Raw genomic sequence first — 16,048 nt, 5'->3', positions numbered from 1 at the left:
CGCCGTTTTTCCCGCGGCCCCAAACCCCCCAACTCTACCCTTACCGACCTGGGACCTCCCTTTCCGACCCTGCCAGCTCCAGGCTCCCTACCCCCAGTCTGGGACCTGGCGGCCCCCAGTCGCGTCTCCGTACCCCCGCCCACTTCCCCGCACCCAGCCCTCAGCCGTGTGCCCCTTCAGCGTCGCCTGCAGCCCCGAGCCCCGGTCCGCTCCTCCCCCCCATCCTCTGTCCCGGCCCCCACCCCAGCTCTGGCCCCGCCCCCCACTGAGCGGTCCCTGAGCCCCGCCTGCTCCCATCTCCAGCCCCTTTCCTCCCCGGGGGCCTAAGAGTCGCCCTCCGTCCCGCCCCACGCCCTCGGCGCGCGGGTCCCACAGGTTTTGGCCCAGCGCTCCCCCTCCCATTTCATCCCGCCTCTTCTGGTGCTCCGCGCGCGCAGCCTCGGCCCCAGGCTTTGCTGGAAGACCGAGCAAAAGTTGCAAGGCTTGGAGTCCCCGGACCTCACCCAGGCTCAGCTGTCCCCCTCGAGCGGGTCCGAGCCGGGATTCTGTGGGGGCGCCCGGGGGCCTCGGGAGGGAGTTCTCGCGTGGGCAAGAGGGGAGAAATGGGCCCCGTGGGAAAGGAGACGGGGGCCTGCGCGGGTCCCGTGTGCGGGGCAGGAGGGATCCCCCAGGAGGAGAGCGGTAAGCAGGCCCTCCCCCGACTCGCTAACACCCCCCCACGGAAAAATCCGCTCAGCGGCCCGCGGGTGGGGTGCGCCACGCAGTGAGTAATCGCTGGGGCGGCCGCCGCCCGCCGACTCCAGGTAACGCCGGCTGCCCCGAGCGACGCATAGTTTGTCTTCCTTTTTTTGCGCAGGGATCCTTCTCCGTGTTATTATTTTTGGCCACTGCTTGGGTTTCGGGACCCCTCCCGGCCCCGTTGCCTCACCCTCCTTCTCTCGGTCCTCACCCGACTCGGGCGCCCACAATAAAAGGGCTCCTGGACTCCAAGGCCCCGGGGGAGGGGGGAGCTTGAAATGAGAGTTCCGGGGCTGCCTCCAGACCAGTCTTCAGAGCCGCAGCCCCGCCCACAGCCATGTGCCCTCAGAGAAGAAGGGCTCTATCTCCCCCTTCAGGGGTTCCCTTAGAGACCTGGACCTTCCCTCTAGCCAAGGGGGTAAAAGTGTCTGAGGAGGGCTCAGGAGTTCCCGCCTCGTTTGCCTAAGGCGGCCCTCCACCACCCCTGCTAAGTAGCCTGAGGTCCCCAACTCAGACCTCAGACTATCAAACAAGACGATTGAAGGACTGGAGTCCTGGGTGTGCCCCCAACCCCCAACCCCAATCTGGACTCTGGATGAGTTTGTGAAGGAGAGAGCTGAGCCCTGGCATGGGGCACTGTCATCTCCTGGGGAAAATCAGGCCCCTTTGCCTCGGTTTCCTCCTCAGCACTGTGGGGGACTCCTAGCCAGCCCACACGTTTCTGTGGGAAGTTGCAGTGTAGCAGAAGGCTCCACAGTCTAAACACTTGTGATAGAGCCTGGCACTGGGGGCACATTCTTTTGGAGTCCCAGTGTGTCACCTCTGAAAAATGGGGCCACAGTCCCACCTGCCAGAGAATTCAGTGAAGGTGGCTGTTCTTGGCTGGAATTGTGTTTTCAGGATATATCCCAACCCTCCACCAGAACCTCGGTTCAGCAACGTTTGTCCTCCCACCTGGAGGACTTCAGCCCTCTGGAGAAAAAAATATCAAATTCCCCCAATCCCGTCTCTGCTCCTCCCCCCCCCCCCCCCCCAGTCATTCCCAGTCTCGGGGAAAAGGCTCCCCCATCCACCCAGGTGCTCAGGCCAGAGACCTGGAGGTGCGCATGACAACTCTCTCCTTTGCTCATCTCCCACGTCCAATTCATCAGCAAATCCTGTTGGCTCTGATTCCAAAACGCATCCCCATTCTGAGATTCGGACCTCTTTTCTCCACTCCATCCGGGTCCAGGCCCCACCGTCTCCATCTGAGATGCTGCCCAGCCTCCTAGGATTCCCGGGTAAACCCTCCTGCCCTTGTCTGTACATTAGGAAGAAGGAGCTTTTAAAAGAAGCAAAGCAGGTCTTCTCTGTCCTGCCACCCTCTCCCCACTCCTTTTCTCCTCTCTCCTCATTCTCTTCCTTCCTCTCCCTCACGCTGCTCCAGCCCCGAGGCTTGTACGTTTGCTGTTCCCCTCTGCGGGGATGTAGTTCCCCCCAATTCTTCCCCCATAACTAACGCACCTTCTTTTCCATCAGGTCACAGGTCAAGTTTTCTCAGAGGGGGCCCCCCAACCTTTCCAGGCACTCTCTGTCCCCTTCCTCTTTTAAAATTATCTTTGTAACACAGTTCTTCAAACATCATCTTCTCTTGAGACATTTTCTTTACACTGCGGGCATCCAGAGAGCCATTAGAATGCCATTCTGGGCCCAGGGAGGGCCACGGGGGAAGAGCTCAGTGAACAATTGCAAAAACAAAAGGATGGAGGTGGAGGTGGGAGGATATTACAAAAGAAGAAAAGAAGAAAGAAAGAAAAAGAAAGGATGGAGAATTCTGAGTCCCTTGGAGTAGCAAGAAAACTCAGTCCCAGTGAATCATGCTGTCTTGGGCCCCAGCCAGGCCCTGGATTTGCTCTGTGACCCAACCTGGTAGCCACCCCTCTCTGGTCCTTAACCTGTAGAAGGGTATGCACTGGTGGCTCAGTCCCTCCCTGGAGCATGCCCTCTGCCCTCAGGGTGACCTTAACCTCATACCTTTGACCTTCTAAGGAAAGTGATTTGATCTCTAGGTGCATCCTTCCCTGCCCTTGGTTCTCCAGGTGGCTTAACTCCTTCATCAGTCCCGCCACATCTTTGTGCAGGAAGGGGAACCAGCTCTGGTGGAACTTCTGGCAAATATTGACCCAAGTCCTCGAAGGTGGCTGGGAATGTACTGAGGTGGCAGATGGAGGGAGGGCCCCCGGGGGGGAGGGGCTCCTTCTTAGTCTTTGCATTTAATTACGTTGGGGGAGACCCTCCAGCCCAGCTCCCTGCCGAATTCCAGGGCACTGAGGGGCCCCTGGGGATGGGCAGTGGTAACAGCACCTTCAGAGTCCCCTAGGGAGTGAGGAGGGCATAGAGCTGCCTTTCCCATGCTGAGACCCACATGGTCAGGGCCCCTCAGTATGGGATTAGCTGTCTTTGTGTTCCAGGCCCGTGTTCCCAGGGAGCAGGGACAGTGAGGGTCTAGCCTGGATGTGGGCTTGGAGTAGCAGAACCCAAGTTCCAGACCTGTATGCAGGAGAAGGTGGGGCTTTATCATTTCCACCCTGGAGGTTCAGCTGGAGGAGCTTGGATTTCCGGCTCCCAAGCTTTGTGCAGTATGTAATTTGTAAACCCAGACCCCATAGGCATTGGAAGTGAGATCTTAGGAGTACAGAGCTGCCTATGTCCAAATCAGGACCAGGGTTCACCCAGCCTGGGCGGTCTGGGTTCCCTGCCCTCCGCAGTCTGGAGAACCTCCGATGTCTGGGTTCCAGGAGGCGCCAGCTATGTTGGGGGTGACAGTTGTGTTCCTTCCCCTCCCCCCACCCACTGTCAGCAAGTCCCCGGCGCCACGGTGCCCTGCTAGCTCCCCAGGCTGTACCCGGCTTGGGGGTGGGGGTCAGCGGGGTCGTGGTGAGGGCGGCAAGGGACAAAGGGTGCTTGTCCGATGCCCGCCCTGACCTCGGCCGCCGCTTCTCGGACGCCTGGCCCGCCTCTGATTCACGCCCAGGCCGGCCGCAGCGACTCCCCGCTAGCCGCCCCGGCCGGGCCGCCCCGGGGGGTAGGAAGTGGGGGGGCGGTGAGGGGCGGCGCCGAGTCAACTTTCCCTCTTAAGCCCCGAAGGAATGTCGGCGGATTTCCTGAAACCCGACCCCGGCCGCCCGCCGGCCCGCCCGCCCCTCACCTGGACCAGCTCCCCGGGGAAAGGCAGGAGGGGCGCGGGGGCTCACCTGGGGGGCCGGGGTCAAGTCCTCCTTCCGCTCCCGCCCCAGGCGGCCTTTTGCAGCGGAAAAGGGTGTGAGTAGGAGGCAATTAAACCTTCGTACTCCTCTGCGTTGACCTAGGCCAGCGTCCCAACTCCTCCAGCCTCAGTTTCCCCTTCTACTTTACACACGGCGCGGGTGTCCTTCCTTTCCGTTGAGCCATAAGAGACGCTCTGAGGCCGGATTACTCTGACGCCCCACCTCCCAGTATTGGCGGGGGTCTGCCCACCTCTCTTTGATTTTTTCGCTTGTCACCTGGGCCGACCCCCTTTGACCATCTGATCCTCAGCTTCCTCATTTGTAAATTGGATAACGCTACCAGTTCTTCTTTATAGGGTTGTTGCAAGAAAATACTGCGGAAGTGTTTAGTTTGGAATGAATGAATAACAGTAATTGTGGAAGGCTTCAGCGCGCGGGGCTCTAGAATTGACATGTGTGGGCTTGAATCCTGGCTCTGCGGAGGGGTCCTGGGGACTAAGTTTCCCACCTGTGAAACGGGGGACAGTATTGGTCAGAACCGTTGGCTGTTCCCCAAGGCGCAGGCCTGGCGCGCGGTGGGCTAAACGCGGGGTTCCCTGGCTCTCGCACAAACCGCAGGCTGGAGGCCCTAGCCGCAGGGTCGCGGCGGCCTAGCCCGGGAGGGGCGGGGCGGGGGAGGGGCCGCCCGGGGATCCAGATGTTCAGGGTCCGCCAGGCACAGCCGCGCCTGATTAAGCCACGTGGGGGCTGGCTGAGGCCGCGGAGATGAAAGCGCGGCGGCCGGCCGGGGAAGGGAGGGTGCGCTGGCCCCCCCACCCCGGCCCCTCCTCCTCGGCCGGAACCTGCGGCGCCCTCTGACCCGCCGACCCCGTGTAGCTGCCGCCGCGTCTGCTGGGGCGGAGAGTGGACAGAGGATGCGCGGGCGGCAGGCACCTGCGCGCCGGGCACACCAGCGGGCGAGGGTGACGCTTTTGCAGGGTCTCAAACTTAGAGGGGCGTCCTCGCATGCCCGTCGAAGAAGAAGCTAGGGGGACCTCCGAGGTCAGGATTCATGGGGCTACCTTTTGTCACCTTGAAGTGCGGCAGTTATGAAAGCCAGAAGTATTCCTGTTTGTCCCATGTTTTCCCACAAGAATTAGAAATTTTAGCAGCACCCCATCGCCCTGGCTGTGCCCCCTCCTACTCAGCCCCAGGTCGAGGGGCTCCCAGTCTGGGAGAGCAGGGGCCAGCCCCCCCCCCCCCACCCCCAGGTCTGCGGAACAGGGCTGGGCCAGAGAGAGGCGAAGCTGGGGGAACCCTGGAGGGACTTAGAGAGCTTCCTACAGAAGCCAAACTGCGCATAAATTACCGGCTCTCTGATTTGGGTATCAAAAGAGATGAAGCTTCAGAAAGGCTTCTCTAACCCAGTTCTGCGACCCTCATGACCCTCCATCCCTACACTCTGGCTGGGTTCCAGCCAGCCCCACCGTCCTCCTATTTCCTTTTCCAGCAAGCTCGTCCGAACCTCGCTGTTCCCTCAGCGGCCTCCTCGAGTGGCCAGCTCGAAATACGCCTACTCTGGGAGGCCTTCCCTGATCCCCAGGCGAATAGATCTCTCCTCCACGCTATCATCCTGTTTGTTTCCTTTTGGCCCCTAGCAATGACTGAGATCCCCTTGTCCGTGGATACTGGCGAGGTGTCATGGGGTCCCGACGTGGGACAGACGTTAGGGGCCACGATCCACCTGCCTCGCCCTGCCGGTATCCCGACGGTGCCGCAGCGCCGCGCCCCCGCCAGTTCTCCGCATCCCCCACCCCCCCTTCCCAGGCTGCCTCGCTCGGGTGACGTCAGCGACCCGGTCCCCGCCGCCGCCGCATCCTCCGCGCCCGCCAGGAGCCGGCGTCCCCCGCGCTCCTTGCGCTCGGCCTGGCCATGGATTCGGTCGCGCTGATGCCGCTCTTGCTGCTGCTGCTGCTGCAGCCTCCGCCCGCCACCCCCGCGCCGCCTGTCCGCGACCCCTTCGCCCTGCAGCTTGGGGACACGCAGAATTGCCAGCTGCGGTGCCGAGACCGCTACCCTAAACCTCAGCCTGCTCAGGTGAAGCGCGCGCAGCGCCAGCAGGAGGACCGGAGAGCTCTCCAGTGGGGGATGGGTTGAGGATGCAGCTCCTTCCGTTGGGAGCGGGAGGCCAGGGTTCCTCGGAGGGGGAAGGGGTCAGGGAAGGGGGTTCTTCAATGGTGGTGGGCCCCTCTGGTGGGGGAAGGGCTGGCGTTCCTTCGACAGGGGCGAGCGCGGAGATCAGGGGTCCCTCCGATGAAGGTGGGGATGTGTCTCCCGCAGGGGCGGGGCCGTGGGGTCCCTTTGTAACGGGGCGGGGGTTTAGTGATGCCAGTCCTTCCGATGAATTCGGGGTTGCGGGAGTCCCTCCAAGCCGAGGCCGGAGGGGACTGAGGCGTCTATTGCTACCCAGCGGGTTCTGGCTCCCCTCTGCTGGGCCAGGGCCTTGGGGGCGCCCCACCCCCACCTCCCTCAGGCCCGACAGTCCCCTTTTCCCCCTCTACTCAAGCATCTTCCTCCATCCTCTTCCCTACCCCCCTTAGACCTACCAGTTCCCACCCCCATCCTCACCACCCCTCCCCCAGTCAGATCCCAATTTTCCCAGGCCTGAAGGATGACAAAACCTCCTGAGTCCCCCTTCCTTCTTCAGGCCCAAGAACCCCTCCTCTCTGGAGGGTTTTTTTGGGGGAGGGCGGTAGGGAGGGAAGATCATTGCCCTTCATCTTCTCCAGTTTTTCAACCATTACCCAAACCCAGCAGCATCCATTGTTTACTCTCCTCAAGCCCCCCCCCCCCCCCCATCCCTCTCTCCTCCTTGGAGCTAACATCCCCCACTAATATTCTTAGCCTCCTCATCAACCTCACCCCAAATCCCCTAGAAGATTTGGGGGGATCAAGTCTTCTACCTCCCCGCTGCGCCGCTCGCTGACTCCTGCCCCTCCCCCTGCCTGAGCCCGCAGCTTCGCTTCCAGGAGGAGCCGGGGGAGGACCCTGTTCAATCCAGGAGAGCGAAGGCGTATGACAGGGCCGTCCTGACCAGCGCTTGCGAGCGAGGCTGCCGCCTCTTCTCCATCTGCCGATTCGTGGCCAGGAGCTCCAAGCCCAATGCCACCCAGGCTGAGTGTGAAGCAGGTGAGTGTTGGCTGGGTGGGCCAGGGTGGGGAGAAGTGGCCTGGGATGGACGGTCCCCCAGTTACGCTCTCCTGCCCCCTGCAGCCTGTGTGGAGGCCTATGTGAAGGAGACGGAGCAGCAGGCTTGCAGCGAGGGCTGCTGGAGTCAGAACCCAGAGCCGGAGCCTGAGCCCGAGCTGGAGCAGAAGGTGGGCGCCCTCCCATCTGTGGCCCCAGGCCCATCCCCCCTCCTCTACTCCCCTCCCCAAATCTGCACTCATATCCACAGTCTCTCCCAGGCTCTCCATGCCATTCCGGGCCTCCTGGGTGTCCTGGATTAAGCCATATGACATCTCAAGACTCAGTTGTCATCTCTGTGACATGGGAAGTCCTCCCCACCCCTCACCCCCGCTGTCTCTCCCACCCAAACTGCCACCATTTACATTATTTAGCAAGCTTTTGTCCTGGTCCAGGCCTAACCTCAGCCTGTCCCAAATTTCTTGTGCCACTCGAGGCACCTGAGACAATGTTATCCCCATTTCATGCCCCCAGAGCAACTGGCCAAGGTCACCCAGGGCTGTGTGGAGGTGGGATTTAAAGCCAGTGCCACCAGGGCTTATGACCACTCCTCACCTCCCTCATCTTCGGAGCTGACTTCTGAGCACCTACATGCTAGCTCCTGGTCTAAGGCCTGTCCTTGTGATAAACAGGTGGTCAGAACGGAAGTGTAGGGAGGAGGAGCCTCCCAAGCACACATAGCTCCTCCTTCCCCACCCCAGGGAGAAATAATAACTGTACACTTAACTCCCTGAGGCTAGACAGTGCTGCACCAGGGGAAACCAAGGCACGGGAAATCCTTCATCCCAGTCAGAAACCCTCTGGCTGGGATTCCCCAGAAAGCCCTCTGCTCTCATCTCTCATTTTCCTCCACCCTTCCCAGGCTTTCACTGTTCATAAAAGCCTTGTGCATCATCATTTCTTCCTATTCCATGTTCTCTCCTGATGCTGCTAAAATAACAATGATGATGGTAACATTTTTAATCATAGCAGCTACTATATATTAGGCACTTGTGCTTTTTGTGTGTGTGTGACCCCATGGACTGTACAGTCCATGGAATTATCCAGGCCAGAATACTGGAGTGGGTAGCCTTTCCCTTCTCCAGGAGATCTTCCCAACGCAGGGATCAAACCTAGGTCTCCTGTATTGCAGACAAATTCTTTACCAGCTGAGCCACCAGGGAAACCCAGGAATTCTGGAGTGGGTAGCCTATCCCTTCTCCAGCAGATCTTCCTGACTCAGGAATTGAACCAGGGTCTCCTGCATTGCAGGTGGAGTCTTTATCAACTGCGCTGTCAGGGAAGCCCTTGTGCTATTGTTTAATTGAAATCTCATAGCAGTTCCCTGAAGGAAGAGTATCATTTCCCATTGTAGGGCTCAGAGAGGGCAATCTACTTTCCCAAGGGCACACAGTCAGTCAGCCAATGCAGTGCTGAGATCTCTGTTCCCTGTTGCCCCAAACCACTTAGTGAATTTTGATCACAGTGAACTTTCCCAGCTCCCCTCCCACTTAACACGTCACATTGGTGACATTTCTGTGCCTTGGGCCTCCCCTTGGCAGAGAAAGGTCCTGGAAGCTCCGAGCGGGGCCCTCTCGCTCCTGGACTTGTTTTCCACCGTCTGCAATGACCTTGTCAGCTCGGCCCAGGGCTTCGTCTCCTCCACCTGGACATACTACCTGCAGACTGACAATGGGAAGGTGGTGGTGTTCCAGGTGAGGGCTCTGGCAGGGGCCACACCAGAGAAGTGGTTGGGTGGTCAGGGTAAGGAGGTGGGATGAACTGGTTCTTGGCTCACGGGATGCAAAGTCTACAGGTCAGTAAGCTTCAAGCACAGCTGGATCCAGGGGTTTCATGTCTCACCCCACCCCTGGATTCTGCTGTCCTCTTCAGCAGCTTCATTCTCAGGCAAACACGTCCCTCCTCACAGCAAGGTGGATGCCTACGGCTCTAGATTACAACTGCTCTGAGGTTTTAACTAAGTTGATTGGCCCTGGTTGAGTCATGTGATGACCTCTCAGCCAGTTCCTGTAATTTTATTGGCTAGTCCTGAATCACGTCCCTATCTGAGGTGTTGGAGGATGGGGTCAAGGCAAATCAGGGTCCCACAATAGCAGGGAACAGTATCCCTGATATCACAGCCTGCAGCTGTGTCCTCTCTGTCCCCAGTGGAACTAGATGCCAGCTGGGCATGGGATAATGTAACCTACATGGGGCGCAGAGAGGTGCCTGCTAGGGTCAGGGTGGTACCTTTCTTAAGGGCTTCTCTGTGCTGTCTTGTTCCTGGCCCAGACCCAGCCTGTGGTAGAGAGCCTGGGGCATGAGGGAGCCCGTCTGCAGCGAGTGGAGGTGACCTGGCGGGGATCCCACCCTGAGGCTTTGGAGGTGCATGTTGGTAAGGTTCAAACTTAGACCAGTGTTCCTTCCAAAGGTGGCTCCTCTGTCACAAGGGGTTCTCCTGGCAAATGAGCCCTTGAGGATTGGTATTTCCATCTCTCAGTTCCTGGGGTTCCTTGATCCATCTCCCTGAGTTCCATGGTCCATCTCCCAGGGTTCCATGGTCCACTTCCCTTAGTTCCATGGTTCATCTCCCAGAGTTCTATGGTCCATCTCCCAGGGTTCCATAGTCCATCTCCCTTAGTTCCATGGTTCATCTCCCAGAGTTCTATGGTCCATCTCCCAGGGTTCCATGGTCCATCTCCCTTAGTTCCATGGTTCATCTCCCAGAGTTCTATGGTCCATCTCCCAGGGTTCCATGGTCCATCTCCCAGGGTTCCATAGTCCATCTCCCTTAGTTCCATGGTTCATCTCCCAGAGTTCCATGGTCCATCTCCCAGGGTTCCATGGTCCATCTCCCTTAGTTCCATGGTCCATCTCCCAGGGTTCCATAGTCCATCTCCCTTAGTTCCATGGTCCATCTCCCAGGGTTCCATGGTCCACTTCCCTTAGTTCCATGGTTCATCTCCCAGAGTTCTATGGTCCATCTCCCAGGGTTCCATAGTCCATCTCCCTTAGTTCCATGGTTCATCTCCCAGAGTTCCATGGTCCATCTCCCAGGGTTCCATGGTCCATCTCCCTTAGTTCCATGGTCCATCTCCCAGGGTTCCATAGTCCATCTCCCTTAGTTCCATGGTCCATCTCCCAGGGTTCCATGGTCCACTTCCCTTAGTTCCATGGTTCATCTCCCAGAGTTCCATGGTCCATCTCCCAGGGTTCCATGGTCCATCTCCCTTAGTTCCATGGTTCATCTCCCAGAGTTCTATGGTCCATCTCCCTTAGTTCCATGGTCCATCTCCCAGGGTTCCATAGTCCATCTCCCTTAGTTCCATGGTTCATCTCCCAGAGTTCCATGGTCTATCTCCCAGGGTTCCATGGTCCCTCTCCCTTAGTTCTATGGTCCATCTCCCAGAGTTCCATGGTTCATCTCCCAGGGTTCCATGGTCCCTGTCCCAGAGTTCCATGGTTCATCTCCCAGAGTTCCATGGTCTATCTCCCAGGGTTCTATGGTCCATCTCCCAGAGTTCCATGGTTCATCTCCCAGGGTTCCATGGTCCCTCTCCCAGAGTTCCATGGTTCATCTCCCAGAGTTCCATGGTCCATCTCCCTGGGTTCCATGGTCCATCTCCCAGGGTTCCATGGTCCACTTCCCTTTGTTCCATGGTCCATCTCCCAGAGTTCCACGGTTCATCTCCCAAAGTTCCATGGTCCATCTCCCAGGGTTCCATGGTCCATCTCCTTGGGTTCCATGGTCCATCTCCCAGGGTTCCATGGTCCACTTCCCTTAGTTCCATGGTCCATTTCCCTGAGTTCTATGGTCCATCTCCCAGAGTTCCATGGTCCATCTCCCTGGGTTCCATGGTCCATCTCCCAGGGTTCCATGGTCCACTTCCCTTAGTTCCATGGTCCATCTCCCAGAGTTCCATGGTTCATCTCCCAGAGTTCCATGGTTCATCTCCCAGGGTTCCATAGTCCATCTCCCAGGGTTCCATAGTCCATCTCCCTTAGTTCCATGGTTCATCTCTCTGGGTTCCATAGTCCATCTCCCTTAGTTCCATGGTCCATCTCCCAGGGTTCCATGGTCCATCTCCCAGAGTTCCATGGTTCATCTCCCAGAGTTCCATGGTTCATCTCCCAGAGTTCCATGGTCCATCTCCCAGGGTTCCATGGTCCATCTCCCAGAGTTCCATGGTTCATCTCCCAGAGTTCCATGGTCCATCTCCCTTAGTTCCATGGTCCCTCTCCCTGAGTTCCATGGCCCATCTCCCAGGGTTCCGTGGTCTACCTCCCTGAGTACCATGGTCCATCTCCCTGGGTTCCATGGTCCATCTCCCTGGGTTCCATGGCCCATCTCCCAGAGTTCTATGGTCCATCACCCTAGGTTCCATGGTCCACTTTTCAGGGTTCTGATTTATTCCAAGACCCCATGCCCCATTGCCTCAGGTCCTGGCCCCCTGTTTACCCTCCATGGCTGCTGTCACCTCTTGGCTAAGACCTGGAGGCTACTGAAAGGTGACTTGTTCTCTCAGACCCTGTAGGCCCCTTGGACAAGGTAAGGAAGGCCAAGATTAGAGTGAAGACCAGCAGCAAGGCAAAGGTGGAGTCCGATGAGCTGCAGGACAATGACTTCCTCAGCTGCATGTCCCGGTGAGCGGCGGAACCCTGGGGATGGTGTCGGGGTGGGGCCTGAGGGAAGAGGCTGTCTGGTCCCACCAGAGCCCCTGAACATGCCTGCTGGGCGGGGCAGGCGCTCGGGGCTTCCTCGCTGGATCCTGGCCTGCTGCCTCTTCCTCTCTGTGCTGGTGATGCTGTGGCTGAGCTGCTCCACCCTGGTGACCGCGCCCGGCCAGCACCTCAAGTTCCAGGTGGGCAGGGCCCATGGGCAAAGATGGGAAGAAAACTGTTCCCTCATCTGGACAGGGCCATGCGCTTTCCCATGGAGATAGGGACCCTGACTTGCTATGTTACATTAGGCAAGTTTCTTCACTCTCATGAAATGAGAGGAACAACTCCCACCCTTAGTAGGGGCAACCTGAGATCTGGGGTGGGAAGGAGCCTTGCCAGGGTGGGGACTCATGGCCCTCTCTCGCTCTTCTTTCCCCTACAGCCCCTGACTCTGGAGCAGCACAAGGGTTATATGGTGGAGCCAGAGTGGTCCCTGTACCCTCCCCCGTCCCACGCCTATGCAGACAGCCCCCCGCCCTACAAGCTGAAACTGGACCTGACCAAGCTGTAGGCCTCCACTGCCAAGTTCAGGGGCTCCCGGGGTCTTACTTGCCCTTTGCCTAGGCGTCCAGGTCAAGGTGGGACCATCCTTGGGCTCCTCCCGCCCCCAAATTCTTCTCTCTCCAGTCCCGCCCCTCACCCCTGGATTCTGGGGGTGCTGTGCCCCTGCTGGGGGGTGGGATCTGACCTTGGTTCCTCCCTGTCCCCCTTCCCCAGAGCGTGTTACTTTTGTCTTCTATTATGTAGCTTCTTGAGTATTTGAACCCCAGTTCTGTGCTGCCTTCCTCCTTCCTCCTCTCTCCCCTCTCTGGGGGGCTGAGGCCACAGGGGAGCCACTTTGTGCTAAGGCTCCCCCTTTTCTCCCCACCCCACCTCTGGAGACATAGCCCCGTGAGAGGAGGCCCCCCAAGAGAGGAGGTGGCTCCATGCTGGGAGGGTGAATGAGGCTGGTGTTGCAACATGGGGGTCAGAAGGAATAAACCATGTATATAAAAACCATCTTGGACTGAGCTTACTGCTATCGGTCTTTCCGTCTGCCTCCTTGAGGGGAGGCCTGAGTGTGGCCATGACTGCTGCCCACCAGGCCCTTCCTGAGATGCGGGACCCCAGGAACTCCCCATGGCTTGAGTGGTGTGGACCAGCTGCCACCTGAAAGGAACCAGCACACATCATACTCCTAGCTAGGGGTGACTCTGGCAAAGTGGCTCCTGCCACCTGCCTGGCCCAGGTGGGTGAGTGCCCCTTCCTGGGCCTCTGTGTTGCTCCTGTGAAATGGACAGGGCACATCTCAAAGAGGACATTTGTTAATTTTGTAACCAGCTGGCTTCCACCCCCCTTTCTTTTGGGGATGGAGCTCTGTCCCACTGGAGGCAGTCTCAGGGCCCTGTCCACAGGTCTTCACCCCTTCCCTACCCAGGGGGTCCAGCTTTGGTGAGTTGGCATTCTTTCCCTGCGCTCTGCATTCAAGAGGAGTCTTTCTTGCCTGGGAAATCCCATGGACAGAGGAACCTGGCGGACTATAGTCCATGGGGTCGCAAAGAGTTGGATACAACTTAGTGACCAAACACAAGTGCAACAGTGAAGACCCAGCACGGCCATAAATAAATAATCAAAATAAGAGGAGTCTTGTCGGACAGGAGTAGCCCACCGTGATGAGGCCGTAGCCATGACCCTCCATCCTTCCTGTCTGCAGACTCCCCAAGAGCCTCTCAATAAATCTTTTGGTTTAGTAGGCTAGAGTTGTTTCTGTTGCTGGCAACCAGAGAGTCTTGTTTGGTGGAGGCTGCATCTCCTGGGAAGAGTTTGGGATGATGGACATGGTGGTCAGTGGGGTAGATGTTTCCAAGGGCTAATGGAGGCCTGTGGGTGGTGGGTGGGTGATTGGGGGGGTGAGTTAGGCTGAGTGAGGCTAGTGCCCCTCCACTTTTCATCCTGCCCTGTGACCCAAGAAGTTGATTCACTTGGACCCTCAGCCTTCTGCTAGAGTCTGCCAGAGGGGGCCACCAGCAGGAGGTAGAAGGAAAGAGAAGTGAGAAGTCCCGGGGGGAGTGTTCTCTCCCCACTTCTCACTCTGTATCCCCCAACCCAAGACCACAGCTCCACCAAGTGGACCACCAGTCCAGGCACGTTAAAAGCTCCTGGCTGTTGCCCCTCCTGTGTGCTGCACCACCCCGTCAGTTACCTACCCCTGCCGCACTTTGCAAATATCCCCTTTATTACCACTCTCCTGCACTGTCCATTCTGACTGGCTCCTGCTTGTTGCCTGGCCCCTGCCTGGTATCACGAACATCGGGATTCAACCAAAAGGCAATCTAGGCCCTTGAGTAACATTCTGAGCCCAGCGTGGGATTTCAGGGAAGCCCCTAGGAATGTCACCAGGAAATACGACCTGGGCAGAGATGAGAAGTGATGGCAAGCCAGTGCTGCCCTGTAGAACATTCTGTGATGATGTAAGTGTTCTGTCTGTGCCATCTCCAGCCACAAGATGTTGCCGAGTTCTCGCAATACGGCTCATGCGACTCGATTGTGTTCCTCATTTTATTCAGTTTGAGTTAATGTACATTTAAGGTTTTTCCTCTTTTTTTTTTTTTTGTGGCAGTGAAAAATATGCATCATATAAAATATGCCATTTTAGCCAGTTTTTGTTTTTTGGGTTTTTTTTGGCTAGGCGGCACGTGGGACCTTAGTTCTCGGACCAGGGATTGAACCCGCACTCCCTGCAGTGGAAGTGTGGAGTCTTAACCACTGGACTGCCCGGGAAGTCCCGCAGCCAGTTTTTTTTGGCTGCGCTGGGTCTTTGTTGCTGCTCATGGGCTTTCTTTAGTTGCAGCAAGCTGGGGGCTAATGTGTGGCTGTGGTACAAGGGCTTCTCTGTGGTGGCTTCTCTTGTCGCAGAGCATGGGCTCTCAGCGTGTGAGCTTCAGTAGTTGTGGCACGTGGGCTCAGCAGTTGCAGCTCATGGGCTCCAGAGAGCAAGCTCATTAGTCATGGCCCACAGGCTCGGTTGTTCTGCGGCATGTGGGATCTTCCCCTACCAGGGATCAAACAAGTGTTCTTTGCCTTACAAGGTGGATTCTCAACCACTGGACCACCAGGGAAGCTCCCCCTTAAAAACTTCACAATTTTTAAGTGTACAGTTCAGTGACAATAGGTACATCCACAAGCTATAACAAACCTAGACAGTGTATTAAAAAGCAGAGACATCAATTTGCTGACAAAGGTTATGTATAGTCAAAGCAACTGGTTTTTTGGTATAGTCAAAGCCAGTCATGTAGTGATGTGAGAGCTGGACCATAAAGAAGGCTGAGCACCAGAAAACTGTTGCTTTCGAGCTGTGGTGGTGGAAAAGACTCCTGAGAATCCCTTGGACAGCAAGGAGATCAAACCAGTCAATCCTAAAGGAAATCAGTCCTGAATATTCACTGGAAGGACTGATGCTGAAGCTTAAGTTCTTTATGGCCACGTGATATAAAGAGCTGGGCTCATTAGAAAAGACCCTGATGCTGGGAAACATTAAGGGCAGGAGGAGAAGGGGATGACAGAGGATGAGATGGTTGGATGACATCACCAACTCAATGGACATGAGTTTGAGCAAGCTCTGGGAGATGGTGAAGGACAGGGAACCCTGGTGTGCTGCAGTTCATGGGATTGCAAAGAGTCGGACATGACTGAACTACTGAACAACAGCAAGAGTGTTGTGGAGTTATCACCATCATCTGTTTAAATGGTGGTTGTAATCCCTTAGCCCGGCTTAAAGGGGAGCTTGGCTGCCCTTTCAGTTGTGGATCCGCCCTCCCCCTGGCCTCCCCATCTCAGTGAGTCTGGACACTTGAGTGGCATCTTGATTCTTCTCTGTCCTCACTCCGTGTTGCTTCTTCAGCCATGCTTTTCCTCTTGGGCTCCAGCCCACATGCTTCTCTTTGCTTTCCTTGGCAATAGCCAAGGTCCAACCTCCATCATCTCTTGCCCAAAAAATGTGCCCATCTTTTCTCGGGTCTCCCTGCTTCCCTTCTGGCCACCCTCTAGCTCCAGGCACCAGCTGGGGAGCCATTGGTATAAAGTATATCTAATCCTAGACATCACCCACTTCTGGGTTCTAGTGCTGCAATGAGGAGCCCAAATATCCACATGATCCAACA

At 57.2% G+C, this 16,048-nt stretch overlaps 1 protein-coding gene across 2 annotated transcripts; it reads left to right on the top strand.

The window, feature by feature from the left end:
• Nucleotides 1-5,805: 5,805 nt before the first annotated feature.
• Nucleotides 5,806-12,908, top strand: TMEM59L (transmembrane protein 59 like). Of its 2 annotated transcripts, XM_043910895.1 has the most exons (8): nt 5,806-6,059; nt 6,992-7,151; nt 7,236-7,339; nt 8,750-8,902; nt 9,480-9,582; nt 11,714-11,831; nt 11,932-12,049; nt 12,292-12,908. In XM_043910895.1, the coding sequence occupies exons 1-8, from the start codon at nt 5,895-5,897 to the stop codon at nt 12,418-12,420; spliced, it is 1,050 nt and encodes a 349-aa protein (XP_043766830.1). In that variant the 5' UTR covers nt 5,806-5,894; the 3' UTR covers nt 12,421-12,908. The 2 variants fall into 2 exon arrangements, with proteins under 2 accessions (XP_043766830.1, XP_043766831.1); XM_043910896.1 differs by lacking the exon at nt 8,750-8,902 and having other exon boundaries at nt 5,811-6,059.
• The last annotated feature ends 3,140 nt before the right edge of the window (nt 12,909-16,048 follow it).

This window comes from Cervus elaphus, chromosome 9 (assembly GCF_910594005.1).
Source record: "Cervus elaphus chromosome 9, mCerEla1.1, whole genome shotgun sequence".
NCBI lineage: Eukaryota > Metazoa > Chordata > Mammalia > Artiodactyla > Cervidae > Cervus > Cervus elaphus.
The sequence above is the reverse complement of the archived record's forward strand: the minus strand, read 5'-3'. Positions and strand labels throughout refer to the sequence as shown.